Genomic DNA, 15,293 nt, shown 5'->3' with positions numbered 1-15,293 from the left:
TACTGGGTCCAAAAGTAATTCCCATGTAACATGCTCTCTGTTCTTAAGACAGATATAACTGTGCATGCACTTGGTAAATACACAGTAAGATCTGCCCCACCCTTCCCTCCAGCACTCCCAGTTGCATGCTACTTAGCACAGAAATATAGGGATTGCTGTAACCATGTCATTGGCGAGTATACATGTTCTGCCCATTATATTTATGTCCTGTAACATAAACCCTTACCGAATGCTAAGTTGATACAACAGTGGTCCCCAACGCGGTGCCCGTGGGCGCTATGGCATCTATGTGCACCCGCATACTCATCCGCCGAAACGCCACCGAGAAGCAGTGTCATCCAGAGGTGTCACCGCCGAAATGCCACTGATTTTCGGCGGCGACGTCTCTGGATGACGCTGCTTTTCGGCGGCGACGCCTATTGACGTTACCACTTCTCGGCGGCATTTTGACGGATGCTCGTCCGCCGGCCACGGTCCTCAGTGGCTTGTCATCCGGTACCCGCCAGATGAAAAAGGTTGGGGACCACTGTGATACAACCTTCATTCCTCTTAGTTCATACAGAGTTTGGAGAGCTGAATGCCTGCCTTTTTTGGGGGGGAGGGAATGTCCTGGAAACTAATCTTGTGGGATTCATCATGATGATAGGTGTGTGCATACTATTATGAGTGCTCTCTAGTGATGGATATGACGACAATACTGCATAACACAGGAAATGATTGCTGGGCTACACCCAGAATCCTTAGCAGGAAGTTGGGTGTGTCTGTATTTGAAGAGTGAAAAATAAAGCATGGTGGATTGTTAGTGGTGCCCATCAGAGGCTCCGTCCTCTGTTACAAGCATAAACAAATTAAACATTTTAATGGGTGCCCAATACACTATGTATCCGATAGAATTGGTGGCATCCCTTTGTTGTGTCCTTCCCTGCCACTTCACTGTCCCCTGGCCCGGCTGAAAGCTGTCTCTGACAATTGATCATTATAAAAATGCAACATTTTTCTGGCCTAGTGCTTGTGATAATGCTCTGTTGTGCTGTGAGAGAGACTCTGGTCCATAGAAGATCTTTTGTGACTGGAGCTGGGCAACTACAGGGATAGGGTGCTAACTAGAGCTGGGCGCTAATACTGTTTTTTGGTGAAAAATGTCGATTCAGTGGCACTGAATTCGTATTGGTTTTGTCAGATCGTTTCACCTAAACAACAACAAAAAAAAAATCCCTGAAAAAATCAAACTCTTTTGTTTTGATGTTTTCAACATGAAACATTTTAATTTTTAATTAAAAATTTCTTTCAGTTTTAGTAAAAAAAAACCCAAAACACTTCAGAAACGTTAAATGCTCAAAACTGAAATGAAATGTTTCGTCCAACTTGCATGCTATTTTTTTTTAAATGTTCATTACAAATTGAAAAAATCTGTTATTCACCTAGCTGGTGTTAAGCCCTGTTAGGTCATGAGGAATTTTTGCTTTTTTATAGGGATTCCTCTGGCTGGGTAAGAAGCTGCTTAGACAGACTCTGAAGCCAGCCCTCCAGAGCTCACTTCAGTGAGTCCGTATCTTGAGAGAGGGCATTACACGGGTTAAATGGTTATTCCTCAGACTCTGCAGCTTCCACTCTGAACTACAGTTCACTTTGCTGTGACCTGAAAAATCTCACGGTGGAAGCTTGGACAAAGAAATAGAGTTATCTGGCTAGTAAATAATCAAAACAATTGCCAACTCACCGAAGAGAATGTCGACTGCCTTTGATGTGCAGGCTGGGAACAGCTGCTGTGTTTCATAGTTTGCCTTTTCTAGAGGACACTGAAAGATATGAGATGCACAGCTCTGGATACCGAAATATTTTATTCATCTACAGAATGGGAAACATCAGTGAAAGTTTCCCCTTGCTTCCCACAGCCTTCTGGTAGAATGGTCCCCATTGGGGGTGAGAGGGTAGCATAGTCTAGTGAGGGTGCCAGTCAGTGTCAAGGGTGTGGTGATGGTTTTTTGTGATGTGGGTAGTTGTCCGCTAGGAATTGGACTGAGACAACCAATTTCGTGTTCATGTAGGCCACCAAGAGTGGTAAATAATGGCCACCGGGTTTGGCAAGTGCGGGCTGAGCTGTGTGATGGGTTGCTAGTAAGTTCCACCTTCAGTTCTATCTATTGGCTGGTAATTTTGCACATTATCATGCCTATGTATTATGACCCCCACCCCCTCCTGCCCAGGATCTGGTATAAAGGTGTATGGGACCTAGACAGCACCCACCTTTCAAAGGAGGCGTCCCAGGCAGACAAGAGTGACTCTCTGAGTCTTCTGATGCCCCGCCCCGCAAGGTCAGTTTCCCTTTCCGGGTAACAGAGCCACAAATATATCAGCATGTTCCTCTGTACACAGGCTTCCCTGGAAGGACCCTCACTGGGATCCCCTGCCCTGAGGAGCCAGCTGCCCTGCCCAGCCCTGCATTAGGGACATATTTACTGAGACTTGCAACATTGTCTCCATCTGTCCCCTTCCCCCCCTCCCACTTGGGATCTGCCTGGTGTGAATCTGAAGGGCACCCTAGGGTGCAGGAGGAGCTGCCCCAGTCCAGAGGGGATGTTCCTGACATGAAGTGGGAGGAAGAGGAGGGACATACCATACGCGTGTAACAATGTCGGGGATAATACAGGTGGGCTGGAATCTAGACACAGGGTGGGGATGGAGGTCAGGACATGGGGGACAGATGGGGTGGGGTCCAGGATGCAGTGGGGGACAAATAGGATGGCAGGGACTACATGCAGGATAAGTGGTTGTGGGGGAGGCTAGGAAGATGAAACAGATGGGGTGAGGGGATGGGATACAGGGGCAGGTGGGGCAGGACGCTAGAGAAGGGGGCTGATGGCATGGGGGCAGGACCCTGCTGGGTAGGAAGACTGGAGATGGGGCAGGCCCTTGGGAGCCGAGGGGCAGATGTGGGGGCAGGACCCTGGGTGGCAGATGGGCTAGGACATAGAGGGGTGAAGCGGGGGTGGGGGGTTAGGACACAGTAGGAAATGGAGGGCAGGGGGTTGGGGGTAGGATGCAGGGGGCAGGGCAGGACCCCAGGGGCAGCTGAGATGGGAGAGGATGGGGGAGATGGGGACAGAGGTTGCCACTGCACATCCTAGTCCCTGCCATCCCATTTGTTCCTCTGGTTCCCACCTGCCCTGGGGAGCCACTTCTGCTCGAGCTGGTCCAGGGAGAGAGCACTGGGGGTCAGGCAGGCTGTGGGCTCCCCAAGGCTGGACTTGATCCATGTAGAGGCCTCTATGGGTGTTTTAATGATGATGTCCCATTGCAGAGAGGACTAAATCAAAGCTTGTTAAGAAACCATTAATACGAGTCAGGGTGCACATAGTTAGTCCACACTGCAGTAAGCTCGGGGGGTAGAGCACATCCCAGCTTCCTGCAAATCTGCTGCCCTAGCCAGCTGCCGAGCTTGCCTATGCCTAAAGCATCTCTGTGCATAATGTGCTTGAAAAGGTACCACACATGACACATACAAGTGTGGTCACCCCTCCTCAGCTCCCTGTTAGCTCCACCACTGATCTGAGGGTGGGCACCCTATGGGACAGTTTTAAAATTCAGAAGGAGCCCAGCTGTCAAAATCCGACTCTGTGGAAACAAAACTCCTTGGCGGTCGCTTTCGACGTCCTGTGATAGGTGGATGAAAAAGCCAGCGAGCGAGACTGGTAATTAATTTTCCTGACAGAAACACCAGACAATGAAATTACCCTGCTGCAGAGCAGGGTCACTGAAGTAAATATTCTGCCGGAGGCAGGCCTAAAAGCAGCATAGGGTCACGTGGCAGAAGCGAGCAAACAAAAGAAGCAGCATTTCCTCATTTGGGGAACTGTGGGCATCACAAGCAGGTTTAGGATGCTGTTGAGTGGACAGAGAGAGGGCCGAGTTCCCACTCACTCACTCACTCATGCCCATGACCCCAGTCGGAGTATGGGCCGCCAACCACAGATCTCCAGCATGCCAGCTAAAATCGCTGTCTAGTTCGGCTCCAAGGGAAGGGAGGGAATGGAAGGAGGCAGCACTGAGTTCCCACTAACATTACAGACACTTTAATGCAGCTCACCTGGTGCGGTAATTAAGTTGGGAAGGGGGGTGAGAGTGCCAAGAGGTGGGGGCAGGGCTGACTGCTGTTATTTCAGAGGCTTAAACCCTCTTTTGACCTCCTCCAGGTTGGCTGCAGAAGGCTTTTACTTTCTATCCCCTAGTCACGCTACTCAGATTTTGTGTCCTTTAAACCCGGTTCATTCCTGTGGGTAGGGAGCGGAGAGAGGTGTCTCGTTGGAAAGATGTTTGAGGAGGTGTGTGGAAGAGGAGGGCAGGGAGTGTTTTTTCCCACGTAGCTAATGACTAATGCTGGAGCCACAGACTGTACTGCAGCAGGGCTTTAAATACACAGTTGTGCATTGCCAGGGCAGAAATTATAAACTTCGGACATTCCTGCACATGGTGGGGTGTCCAGTGAGCTCACCCTTGCTACCTCACTATCTCCTGAATCTCTCCTTTCCTACAGGCCCTCAGCTCTAATGCCCGTTCCTGAAGAGTGGGATGCTATTGGCAACAAAAGCTTGAAGCTAGTTTTGGTTTTGCTTATCCAAAATACAAAGTTTGCTTTTCTCTCTTTTCCCCTTCCCCCCACTCCTGGCCCCTTAGGGCCTGGGATAGAAAATTGTGAGTCACCCAGACCAGGTTTTGTGCTTTTAGACAGGGATAGTAGAGAGAGGTGGGAGGGGATGGAGGGGATTAGGGCTGGAGTGTGTGGAGAGGGGTGTGGGAGGGCGGAGGGGAGGAGGAGTAGGGATGGATGTGGGAGGTGCATTTGTATAATCCTGAAAATGAGGAGCTCCAGTTAACCTCACTGCAAAGGTGGCTTCAGAAACTCTGCTGGCTGCTTTTGGTGTGTGATTTGCTACCCATTATCTTCTACTTGTCTCTGCTGGGCCTTCCTGTGGTATTGAAAAACTTTCCCCTTTTCCTTACAAACTCCTGACCTTGGGAGGAGGTTGAAATACTCTGTCAGCAGAGGTTCTAGGTCCTCATTGCCTTAGGCAGGCTGGGAGATACTTCTCCTCACAACGTTTCCCAGCATTGGCAAGCCTAGAGCAGCAGTCACTGCTTAGGAAGGCAGGGAGTCACAGTCCTGTTGGAGCGCAGCATCCACCACGCACGCAGCAGATACCACATGAATCTTACACTGCTGCACTAGCCTGCACTTTAAAGTCTACACTAGGTCCCCCTGCAACACTGGTTCAACACAACCTCAGCCAGACTTACTTTGAGCAGATTGAATTAACTCTGTGCTTAAAATGGCTGGTAGTAGCATGACCAGACAGCAAGTGTGAAAAATTGGGACAGGGGATGCGGGATAATAGGAGCCCATATTAAAAAAAAAAAAAAAACCCCAAATATCGGGACTGTCCCTATAAAATCAGGACATCTGGTCACCCTACATGGTAGAGCCATCCGTGCAAGGGCTCCTAATGTTGCTAGACCCTGGTGCAGCTGACATGGTGCTTAAGATATGACAAACTTTTCCTTCCTTTGGAATAAAATTATGCCACTCTTTGAGTATCTGAACCAAATTTGAATGATCTAAGAATAGAAGGATAAACAAAGGGGTGACTCACGGTCTCATACTAGAACCAGAATTTATTACATATATTTATTCATCATCTGAAAAAATAGGGAACCGTGGGGTGCTAAAATTTGTAGATGCCACAGAATTATGTAGGTGAGTCAAGACTACCAAAAACAATGAAGAACTTCTCAGGCACCTAACCAGGGAATAGCAGAATGGTGGCAGATGAAATTCAGTGTTAACAAATATAAGCTAGTGCACACTGAAAGGGGAAAAAAATGGAACTACTCCTAGATACTGTTGAGTTTTAAATTAATTGTAACTGGGGATAGCTCAGTGGTTTGAGCACTGGCCTGCTAAACCCAGGGTTGTGAGTTCAATCCTTGGACGGGCCATTTAGGGAACTGGGGTAAAAATCTGGGAATTGGTCCTGCTTTGAGCAGGAGGTTGGACTAGATGACCTCCTGAGGTCCCTTCCAACCTTGATATTCTATGATTCTAACCACTCAAGAGAAAGACCTCTGTGGTGCTGTACAGGCTAAACTGAAATGCACAGTGTCAGTCTAAAAGCAAACAAAATGCTAGGATCAGAAAGGAATGGGATGTAAAATAATTCTACAACTGTTATAATACCATTGTGTAAATTGATAGTATGCCCCCACTTTGAGTACTATATTCACTTCTGATCACCCCCTCTCTAAAAAGTTATAGCAAAAATAGAAGGAATTTAGAATCAGGCATGAAACATGATTGGATGCATGGAAGGACATTCTCATGATGGAAACTGAAAAAGACTGGAACTGTTTAGTTGAGAGACCCACAAATAAGAGGGAAATGAGAGAGGTATAAAAATAATGAATGGCATAGGAGACGATGAATCCAGTGCTCCCTTTTAACCTTTTGCCCAATATAGTAACAAGGGAAGTGAAGTGAAAGGCAACAAACTTATCCTATAAAACCAAATACACTTTCACACAACACATAGCCTGTGAAACTCATTGCCACAGTTTATCATTGAGGTCAATGGCTTAGTAAGAATTAAACAAATGATTATGCCCCTATAGATGGATAAGGAGAGTATCCCTTGTTAGATTAGATTATATAAAAATTCATAAAGCAAACATATGCCCATACTTCAAGACATAAACCAACGTCTAACAGACAATGGTTAGGCAAAAATTTCTATGGGCAGGTTATTCCTTTACAAGGTTTCTGGCCCCCCTCTTCTGAAGTACTTGACCAGACGGCCCAAGACCTGATCCAGTTTGGCAATTCCTATGCTCCCAAAAATAGATATGAATTTTAGCCCTGTAAAACACAAAGGAGGTATCCAATGGCAGATAATCTGGAAGCACATGTGGAAGCTTGTTCTTTGGGGAAACAGAGGACTGCAGTGTCCAGGGCTGTCATTGTAACTCCTTACAGGAACAATAAATAAATAAATAAGAATGGTCGAGATGAGGAAGTTGTTGTGGGTAGTGGAAGGGTGATACCTGTGTATGGCAGCAGTGGAGATGATTTTTCATGGGTGGGAAGGCTTCTGGATAACATTCTATCTCCTCCCTGACGCAGGAAGTTAGTGGATGGGATTTCAAGTTCAGACAGTGCAAGATTGAACTCTCATTAGTGACCAGGGAGGCTTCATTCATAACATGCAGGCAGACAGGGAGAGGCAGATGGCTTTGAATGCAGGATTTACATAGTAATGAGATTCAGGTCATCCTAGCTGTCTTCTTTCTCTTTCTGTATTTTCGTCTGGGTGTCATCCAGTGTGGAAGGAGTGAAGAAGCGGACGAGGAAGGGAGGGGAATATAGATGATAGATCTGGAAATTAACCCTTTGCCATTCTCCTGACTGGCGCTGTAATATTGAAATAAAAAGTTGGCAGTGACAGGCATGCTAATGCAAAGGAATGGTGGATATAAAAGCTTATAGCAATCACAAAAGAAATTAGGAGCGCTGATGGGGGATGATTGGTTTTTTAAACTCAGACTTATAGTATACTCTGTGTGCGGATGGCAGAATCAGCCCAGGCTTAAGGTACCTTAATTTTCAGATTCTGGATTCCTGGGTTTGGAGCCAACAGTTTATGTTTTATCGCTGCAAGTCAGCCCAGTGTTGAAGAGGGTTTTGTGCTGAGATTGGGGTACGGGCTCTCATTGCTGTGTCTTTTCTTGATTCTTAAATAAAGAAAACCTCCCCCATTTTCACAGCTCCTCTCTGAAGTTATATCTCTTCATGAGTAAGCAATGGCGTTTGCTGGAAAACAATATATTTTCAACTGCAATTAGCAGGTCTGAATCTCCTGCTGTCATTGGTTGCTATCTCGATGAAAAATAACATACTTCAGGAGACAGTATAGTGGTTGGAGAAGGGGTTTGGGAATCAGGACTCCTGGGTTCCAATTCTCACTCTAATGTGGACTGAGGCATTTGATCAATATTGCCAACCCAAAGCATTTGAAAACCTTGAGACACACACGCACACGCACACGCACACGCACACACACACACACACACACACACACACACACACACCCATCATGAGATTAGTTTAAAAATCATGATACTTTAAAAATAATACATTTGGGGAACTTTATTTTTCTGATGGTGTTTGAGCTTTTAGGGTTCATGCTTTTAAGCTTTTGTCTGCAGGAAAGGGAAGTTGAGACTCTAATATAATCACCTGACTCCAGAAGCTGGAGCTTTAAGGAAACATCAAGTAGTGTGATACTCAGGATAAAACTGTGAGACTCACAATAAAAATCACAAGAGTTGACAACCCGAAATCCCCATCTGTAAATGGGGATAATGATATTTATCTACTTCACAGGGGTATTGAGGCATCATAGGGGTGTTGAGTTTTCATTGTTTATAAAGTGCTTCGAAGCTCTTGGACTAAAGTTGCTAGGAAAATGAAAGCATTTTTGGGACACTAGTGGTTTGTGGAAGCGTAATGTAAGTTTTTTAAATGGTCTCAGTTTCAATGCTGGAGTCTGTGTTTTAAAAACGGGAAGAAAAGCATTTCCCCTGTTGCATGGGTGTCTCTGCTAGTGCTGACCTGAATGGACCAAAGCTTTGAAGATAGTAGATGGCTTTTGCTCTTAAGCACTTAATTAAGTTAATCATTAAATACAGTATCAAACAGCCTCAGGAGTAAGAGCCTTGTGCCTCCTTTACATTTCCTAAGCAGAGCTAATGTTAAAATGTACTGCGCAAAAGTCTGCTTTGCTTCAGTTGGCATCTGTTGGAACAAACATAGAGTCATATTTGGAGAGACAGATAAGGGGACCCTAAATATCCCCTTTCTCCCTTCCGTAGCTGAAAGCAGATGGAAAATGTGGCCTGTGCCTTCAACATAACCTTGAGAGCCAGGACTCCTGGGTTCTTCTCCTGGCATTGCCCATAACTCCATGTAGCTGTGGTATTGTTGTGTTATTTCTCTGTTCTACAGTACATTCATCTGTAAAATAAAAGCAACAATGCTTTTGTACCTTACAGAACTGTTGTAAAACTTAATTAGTGTATGAATATTTGTAAATCACTTTGAGTTTTGTACATGGACATCCTTATGTAAAAGAGAATCAGCATTATGCCATGACTAGGGCACTGGGCAGAGCATCGGGATACATGGGTGCTATTCCCAGCTGCAGCACCTTGGGCGAGTCACTTCACCACTGTGCCTCAATGTCCCATCTGTAAAATGGGGATAGTGACACTTATCTCTTTTGTTAAGGAAATTCAAATCTTTGGATGAAAAGTGAAATATAAGAGCTCAGTATATGGTGTTATAGGAAAAAGAACAGGAGTACTTGTGGCACCTTAGAGACTAACAAATTTATTTCAGCATGAGCTTTCGTGAGCTACAGCTCACTTCTTCGGATGCTGTAGCTCACGAAAGCTCATGCTGAAATAAATTTGTTAGTCTCTAAGGTGCCACAAGTACTCCTGTTCTTTTTGCGGATACAGACTAACATGGCTGCTACTCTGAAACCTGGTGTTATAGGAGTGTCCTGTAAAGGTGATGTCTGTATGTGTGTTAGTAGTTGGTTAACAGAATTGATGCCAGAAGACAGAACTCTGGAATATATACCATGGTTCCTGGGCTTTGTGGGACCAATACAACTTCTTGTTCTCTGCAAATAGCTTCTTGGGGGTCGCTGGTTACATGGAATTCGGAACAAATGCCTGTGCGTGTTTTACAGTGGTTAATGCTTCCTCATCTGTTCTTCTGCAGAGCCCCTGAAATCATCCTTGGTTTACCATTCTGTGAAGCAATCGACATGTGGTCCCTGGGATGTGTTATTGCAGAGCTGTTCTTGGGCTGGCCTTTATACCCGGGAGCTTCAGAGTACGATCAGGTTGGTATGGATGCTGCACTCGCTTTTAACAAAAACACAGAAACTTTTTTCCTTCTTGTGTCAGAAGGGTCGGATTTTTAACGTTCTAGTCTTTGCTGATGGAAGAGATGCGTGTTTGATTTTTAATATCCTAAGACTACTTTTTCATCCACCTGTAGTGTTCTAGGTAACCAGTAAGATATTTAGTACTGTGCCTTTAAGAACTGACTGCCTAAGTGAACTGTCAATCAAGAGCATAAGTTCCTGTTGACTAGAAAGCTCTGTAGATGATCTCTAATCACTGAACAGAGCTGCCATCCTTACTCCGCTTAACAGCAAGTATTAAATGAAGATTTATTTGTTATAATATAAGAAATTGTATGAACTCAGCTGCTTTTTATAATCCCCTAATGAGGACGTATATTAAAATCAATGAAAAGAAAGAGAATGGTCTTTGGGGCAGATCCTCAGCTGGTGTCAACTGTGATAGCTCCATTGAATTCAACTGAGCTGTGATAATTAAAGCTAACTGAAGATCAGCCCCATAGACTTTAATGTTCCTGAGCTATCTCTATAACAGGAGATACAGCAACCTCTACAGTTCAGGTTAGATAACAGTTTCTATTCTAACCATCTTTTTTCAGTTGCTCATTCCTTTCTGAAACTGTGGGCTTGGGCTCTGTCTGAAAGTGATCTTTCTGGGGAAAGCCTAAGGGAAAAGGAGAGTGACGAACCGAAATATACTACACTTTTCCCATTATGAAAAATTCCTGAGAGTTTTCTTTTTTTAATAGTATTTCAGCCATGGCTTTAAAAGTGAAATCTGGCATGGAAATAACCCTCACTGAGATTCAGTGCCTTTAGCTGTTCCAGAGGAAATCGGTTTTGTGCCTTTGAAAATCACATACAGAGCATGAGCAGTAGACTCCCCTCCAGAGATAAACTGACAAAGTACACGGTTGAGGAAGGACTCATCACACGCATGTATACGATTGACTTATAGTAGTGCAAAGTCTACTCTAGTCAAGTATATTGAGGACTCTAGTGGGGCTTGTGAAATGGGCTGGCACTGAAACTGAGTCTTTGCCTCAGCCTGTGTGGATTTGTAAGGGTGGGAGTGGGCTGAAGAGGGGCTATTGAAGTTTGTAAAGTGCGCAGGAGGGAGCCTTGCTCGGATGTACCTAAGGAGCTCCACAGCAGGAGTGGGCACTTTGTATGGGTGAGGGCCAGCAGCGTTTTGAAGTCCTCAGGACTGCAGCTGCTGCTTAGGATTTTTTTCTTTTCTTTCCGTCTTTTTTCTTTTAAAAATACCTAGTGTTTTGTCTGTGGCATTTCCTGCATTAGAAGAATATTAAGTTTTCAAAGTGAAGCAATCAAGAAGTCAGGAAATGCTGAAGTTAAGGTTTCATGTGTCAACATTATGTCAGCCTTTAATTACATGCTCACATACTTTTTCTCTACTAAATGAAAAAAGAATTCTCCACTCTTAGACATATATGCATAACATCCCGTGGTTCTGTGTATGCCAGCTAGGCAGAGTCCATGAAAGCCATTGACATGACAAATTCAGTAAGCTATATAAACACTGCGGATTTAGTACATGATACAGAATGAGGGTGTAAATTTGCTTCAATACATAGGCCGCTTCAGTTCACCAATATTGGCTTCATCTGCTTTATCGTCTGAGCTGCTCCGACGAAAATAAAAGAAGTACCAAATTATTGAAATGACATACCTTATAGAGACGAGAACTTACCATGAAAAGCTCTAAGTCAATAAAAACACTCCATTAAAATGTGTGGGCATTCTCTTTCACCTTTAAAGTCTGAAGATAAAGGGAGAAATTCCCACAGACTTTAGAAGCTAAAGGAAGAATGTTTTATAGACTTTCAGGGTAAATGTCTTGAGACATTAATAATAAAGATGAAAATGCCATTAAAGTCTATGGGAATTCTCTTTCTTTCATTCCTTTTAGTATATCCTTGATAAAGCCCAAGTTGACACCACCCTCTTCTTTCTCTTTCCTTGTTCCATTGTTTTAAATGCCTCCTGCCCTCCTGAAAGGAGACCATCACAGATCTTCACAGGATGAACAGTGACCTCTCATCCTTCTCTTACAGATTCGCTATATTTCACAGACACAGGGCTTACCAGCAGAGTATTTGTTAAGTTCAGGGACAAAGACAACAAGATTTTTCAACAGGGATACAGATTCACCGTATCCATTGTGGAGGCTAAAGGTAGGAAGATATTTCCTTGTTTCCTTCATCTTGCAATAGTAGAGTGGAAGTAATGTGACATTCTGTTAAGTCGGAGCGTGGGTCTCGTCTCTTCACAATGCATTGAGATGTTTTCAAAAACTGAGATGCTGGGATGTGTATGAGCTGAGGTGAAACTGTTGTAACAAAATTATGCATCCCTTGGCTGGCCAATGGCTTTGCAATTAGTGCCTGGCACTGCATTGTAGAAGCTTTAAGTCCAAAGTGAACCTTAAAATCTCTCCAATCAGGAGCTGCCCATCCTGGGGATATTGCAAACAGGACTACTTTAGTTTAACTAAAGGCATATCTGCCCTGCAAAGTAAAACCCTGGCAGCAAGTCTCAGATAATGGGTCCACTGACTTGGGCTTGTGCTCCGGGGCTAAAAATACCAGTGTAGATGTTCCCATTTGGACTGGAGACCAGGCTCTGAAACCCGGTGAAGGGTCTCAGAACCTGAGTACACGAGTGCAAACATTTATGCTGCTATTTTTAGCCCTGTAGCACAAGCCCCATGAGTCCAAGTCAGCTAACCCAGGCTCTGAGACTCACTGCCTCAGGTGGGTTTTTTGCAGTGTAGACGTACCCTTAGAGGGAGAAGTACTATCCTATCAATTTAGGGTTGTTCTTTATGTCTTCCCTATCTATGGCTGATAGTTATAGGTGATGAAGTGATGTTTAATTTCACCTGCTCCTGGGTGGAATTTGTTTTTAATACCTGTCTAGTTGAGACACGCGTTTCCATTTTAACAATTAAAATAGATAATAGTACAAAAAATGGTTATCAGATCAGTGATAGCAACATGTTCTGCTGCTCTGTGTCTGGTGTTCTGAACAGCGAGCCCTCTAGCTTAGAATGATTGTGACCATCTTAGTCAGTAAAGCACTTTGGGATTCTTTAGGCATGAGAGGTGCTATATAAATGTATTCAGCTACTATTTTGGTTATTAGTTCAGGGAAGAGACAAGCGGCTTTGTCCATGGTGCAGTTTTGGGAGGGGGGGCATGGGGAGCATTGCCCCCCAAACTGCAAGCCTTGGGTAGGCATGGAATTTCCCCCTCATGTGCAGCCCCATTGGCCTGACTGGAGCTCCCCCCACCCCAAATATAAAAGTCAAATTATGCCTATGGCTTTGTATAGAGGTGGGCTTTGAGGTATCCATCTGAGCTGGCATATCACCCTACATAGATGCAAGGGCAGCCCAGGTAACTGCCTTTCCCCTGTCTTGAGCAGACACCAGATGATCATGAGGCAGAGACGGGGATTAAGTCGAAGGAAGCAAGGAAGTACATTTTCAACTGTTTGGATGATATGGCACAGGTAAGAACGTTGGTGAGTAACTAGCGAGATCTCTCCTTGTGCTTCTGTGCAAGGCAAAGAAATGGGGCATGTCACCTTAACTAACTGTTTATGACAGGGCACGACATCATTTCTGTATATATGCTGCTTTGGGCAAACCCCTGAGAAACACCAGGTCTGCACCAATCCAGCCAACTCCCAGTTGTCATGTGTTGCATTGGATCCCTCCAGAAAAGACCAGATATATAAGTGACATAAAGCAGCATGGTTGAGTAACTAGGAGTTTCACAAGTGCTAGGTTCTCTTCCTAGCTCTGCCACTAACTTCCTATGTGACCTCGGGTGAGCCACTTAACTTCTCTATGCCTCAGGTTCCCTAGTCTGTAAAATAAGGAGGATGTTTACCCACTTTGTAAAGCGCTTAGCTACCTGCAAAGGAAAAGTGTTTATTATTATTATTATCTATTTGTTTTGTTGTTGTAATAGTGAACTTGGTATGGGGCTATTAAAGTTAATGCCAACAAAATGACCCAGGGTATTTTTGATCCAGAGTTTGTATAAGATAACTCTCAATATTTTAGCTTCATTAGCTAAAATGTAGAAAGCGAGGCTTGGGATCAGGAAAGATTTTAATATGAAGGCTTTTCCGGGTACGTGATATATAAATAGTGATGTTCCCCGTAAACTTACCGAGATATTTTTTTTGTTTGTGTTTTTTTTGTTGTTGTCATCGTTGCAGGACACATAATTAAGTAGTCTAATTGTATAGTGCTTTATGGGATACATAATGATTGTCAGAGCTTGTCTATTACCACACAGAAGCTGTTCAAAAGCTGCAAAGGGTGACTAAGATCTTCAGCAGCCATTGACCCAAATGAGCTAGATACCTAACAGCCTGTGTAGAGATTTGGCTTGCACTAGCCTGATGGTGATTTGATTTGCCAGCTCAGATTCTTTCTTGTGACCTCAGCAGCTACTCTTCCAGAGACAGAAACCTGGTGGAGTCAGGAGAGAGAAAATGATCTGCTGGAGACCTGACTATCTGCATCTCCCTTCTAACTGTTTGTTGTCCCTTCTTTTCCAGGTGAATATGACAACGGATTTAGAAGGAAGCGATATGTTGGTGGAAAAGGCAGACCGGCGGGAGTTTATAGATCTGTTAAAGAAGATGTTGACTATAGATGCGGATAAGAGGATAACTCCGATTGAAACTCTGAACCACCCCTTTGTCACCATGACGCACTTGCTTGATTTCCCCCATAGCACACAGTACGCTTCCTTCTCTCTGCCTTGGGCTGGGTTTTCAGAGAGAAAAAGCAGATCAAGAGGGTGGGAGGGGAGACTGGGCTGTAGGGTGGACGTTTGGGTTGATAAAAGGGCCTAGCAACAGTATTTGAAAGGGACACCATTAAGGAGTTTAGACCCAGAGATTTAATTGTTTAAAAAAAAACCCCGAACCTGATATGAATAAGAAATGTGTTGCTGATGCACGGCATTCAAAAGACTTCAGAAAATATTACGTTCATTGTGTAAATATTCAATAATTACACACATTCATATCAAAATACAGAAAAAATATATGCATATGATATGGTATCAACTCGACTTATGCATGTGGCAGAGGAAGCATAGCCCAGAGGTTGGTGCTGTGGTTCTCAACATTATCCACAGTGGAATCCACTCCCTCCTCCCAGAAACCCTTGCCCATCTAGCTGGAGTCTGGTCGGGACCATTCTCTGTTTAACAGTCTGGAGAGAGGGCAGAGTGGTCATAACCCCAACACTTGTTTGCAGCCCCC

General features: G+C 44.4%; 1 protein-coding gene across 7 annotated transcripts in view; it reads left to right on the top strand.

The window, feature by feature from the left end:
* Window positions 1-15,293, top strand: part of HIPK2 (homeodomain interacting protein kinase 2) — a 201,255-nt gene that overhangs the window by 129,850 nt on the left and 56,112 nt on the right. For 4 of the 7 annotated variants that reach the window (XM_039483535.1, XM_039483527.1, XM_039483508.1 and 1 more), the window contains exons 3-6: window positions 9,836-9,959; window positions 12,059-12,178; window positions 13,431-13,517; window positions 14,580-14,764. In XM_039483535.1, coding sequence (XP_039339469.1) covers window positions 9,836-9,959; window positions 12,059-12,178; window positions 13,431-13,517; window positions 14,580-14,764 — 516 coding nt within the window. Of the gene's footprint in view, window positions 1-9,835; window positions 9,960-12,058; window positions 12,179-13,430; window positions 13,530-14,579; window positions 14,765-15,293 lie in introns of all 7 variants that reach the window. The other 3 variants (XM_039483518.1, XM_039483498.1, XM_039483483.1) reach the window with 1 other exon arrangement.

This window comes from Mauremys reevesii, linkage group 1, assembly GCF_016161935.1.
Source record: "Mauremys reevesii isolate NIE-2019 linkage group 1, ASM1616193v1, whole genome shotgun sequence".
Taxonomy (NCBI): domain Eukaryota; kingdom Metazoa; phylum Chordata; order Testudines; family Geoemydidae; genus Mauremys; species Mauremys reevesii.
This window is presented reverse-complemented; position numbering and strand designations above follow the sequence as displayed.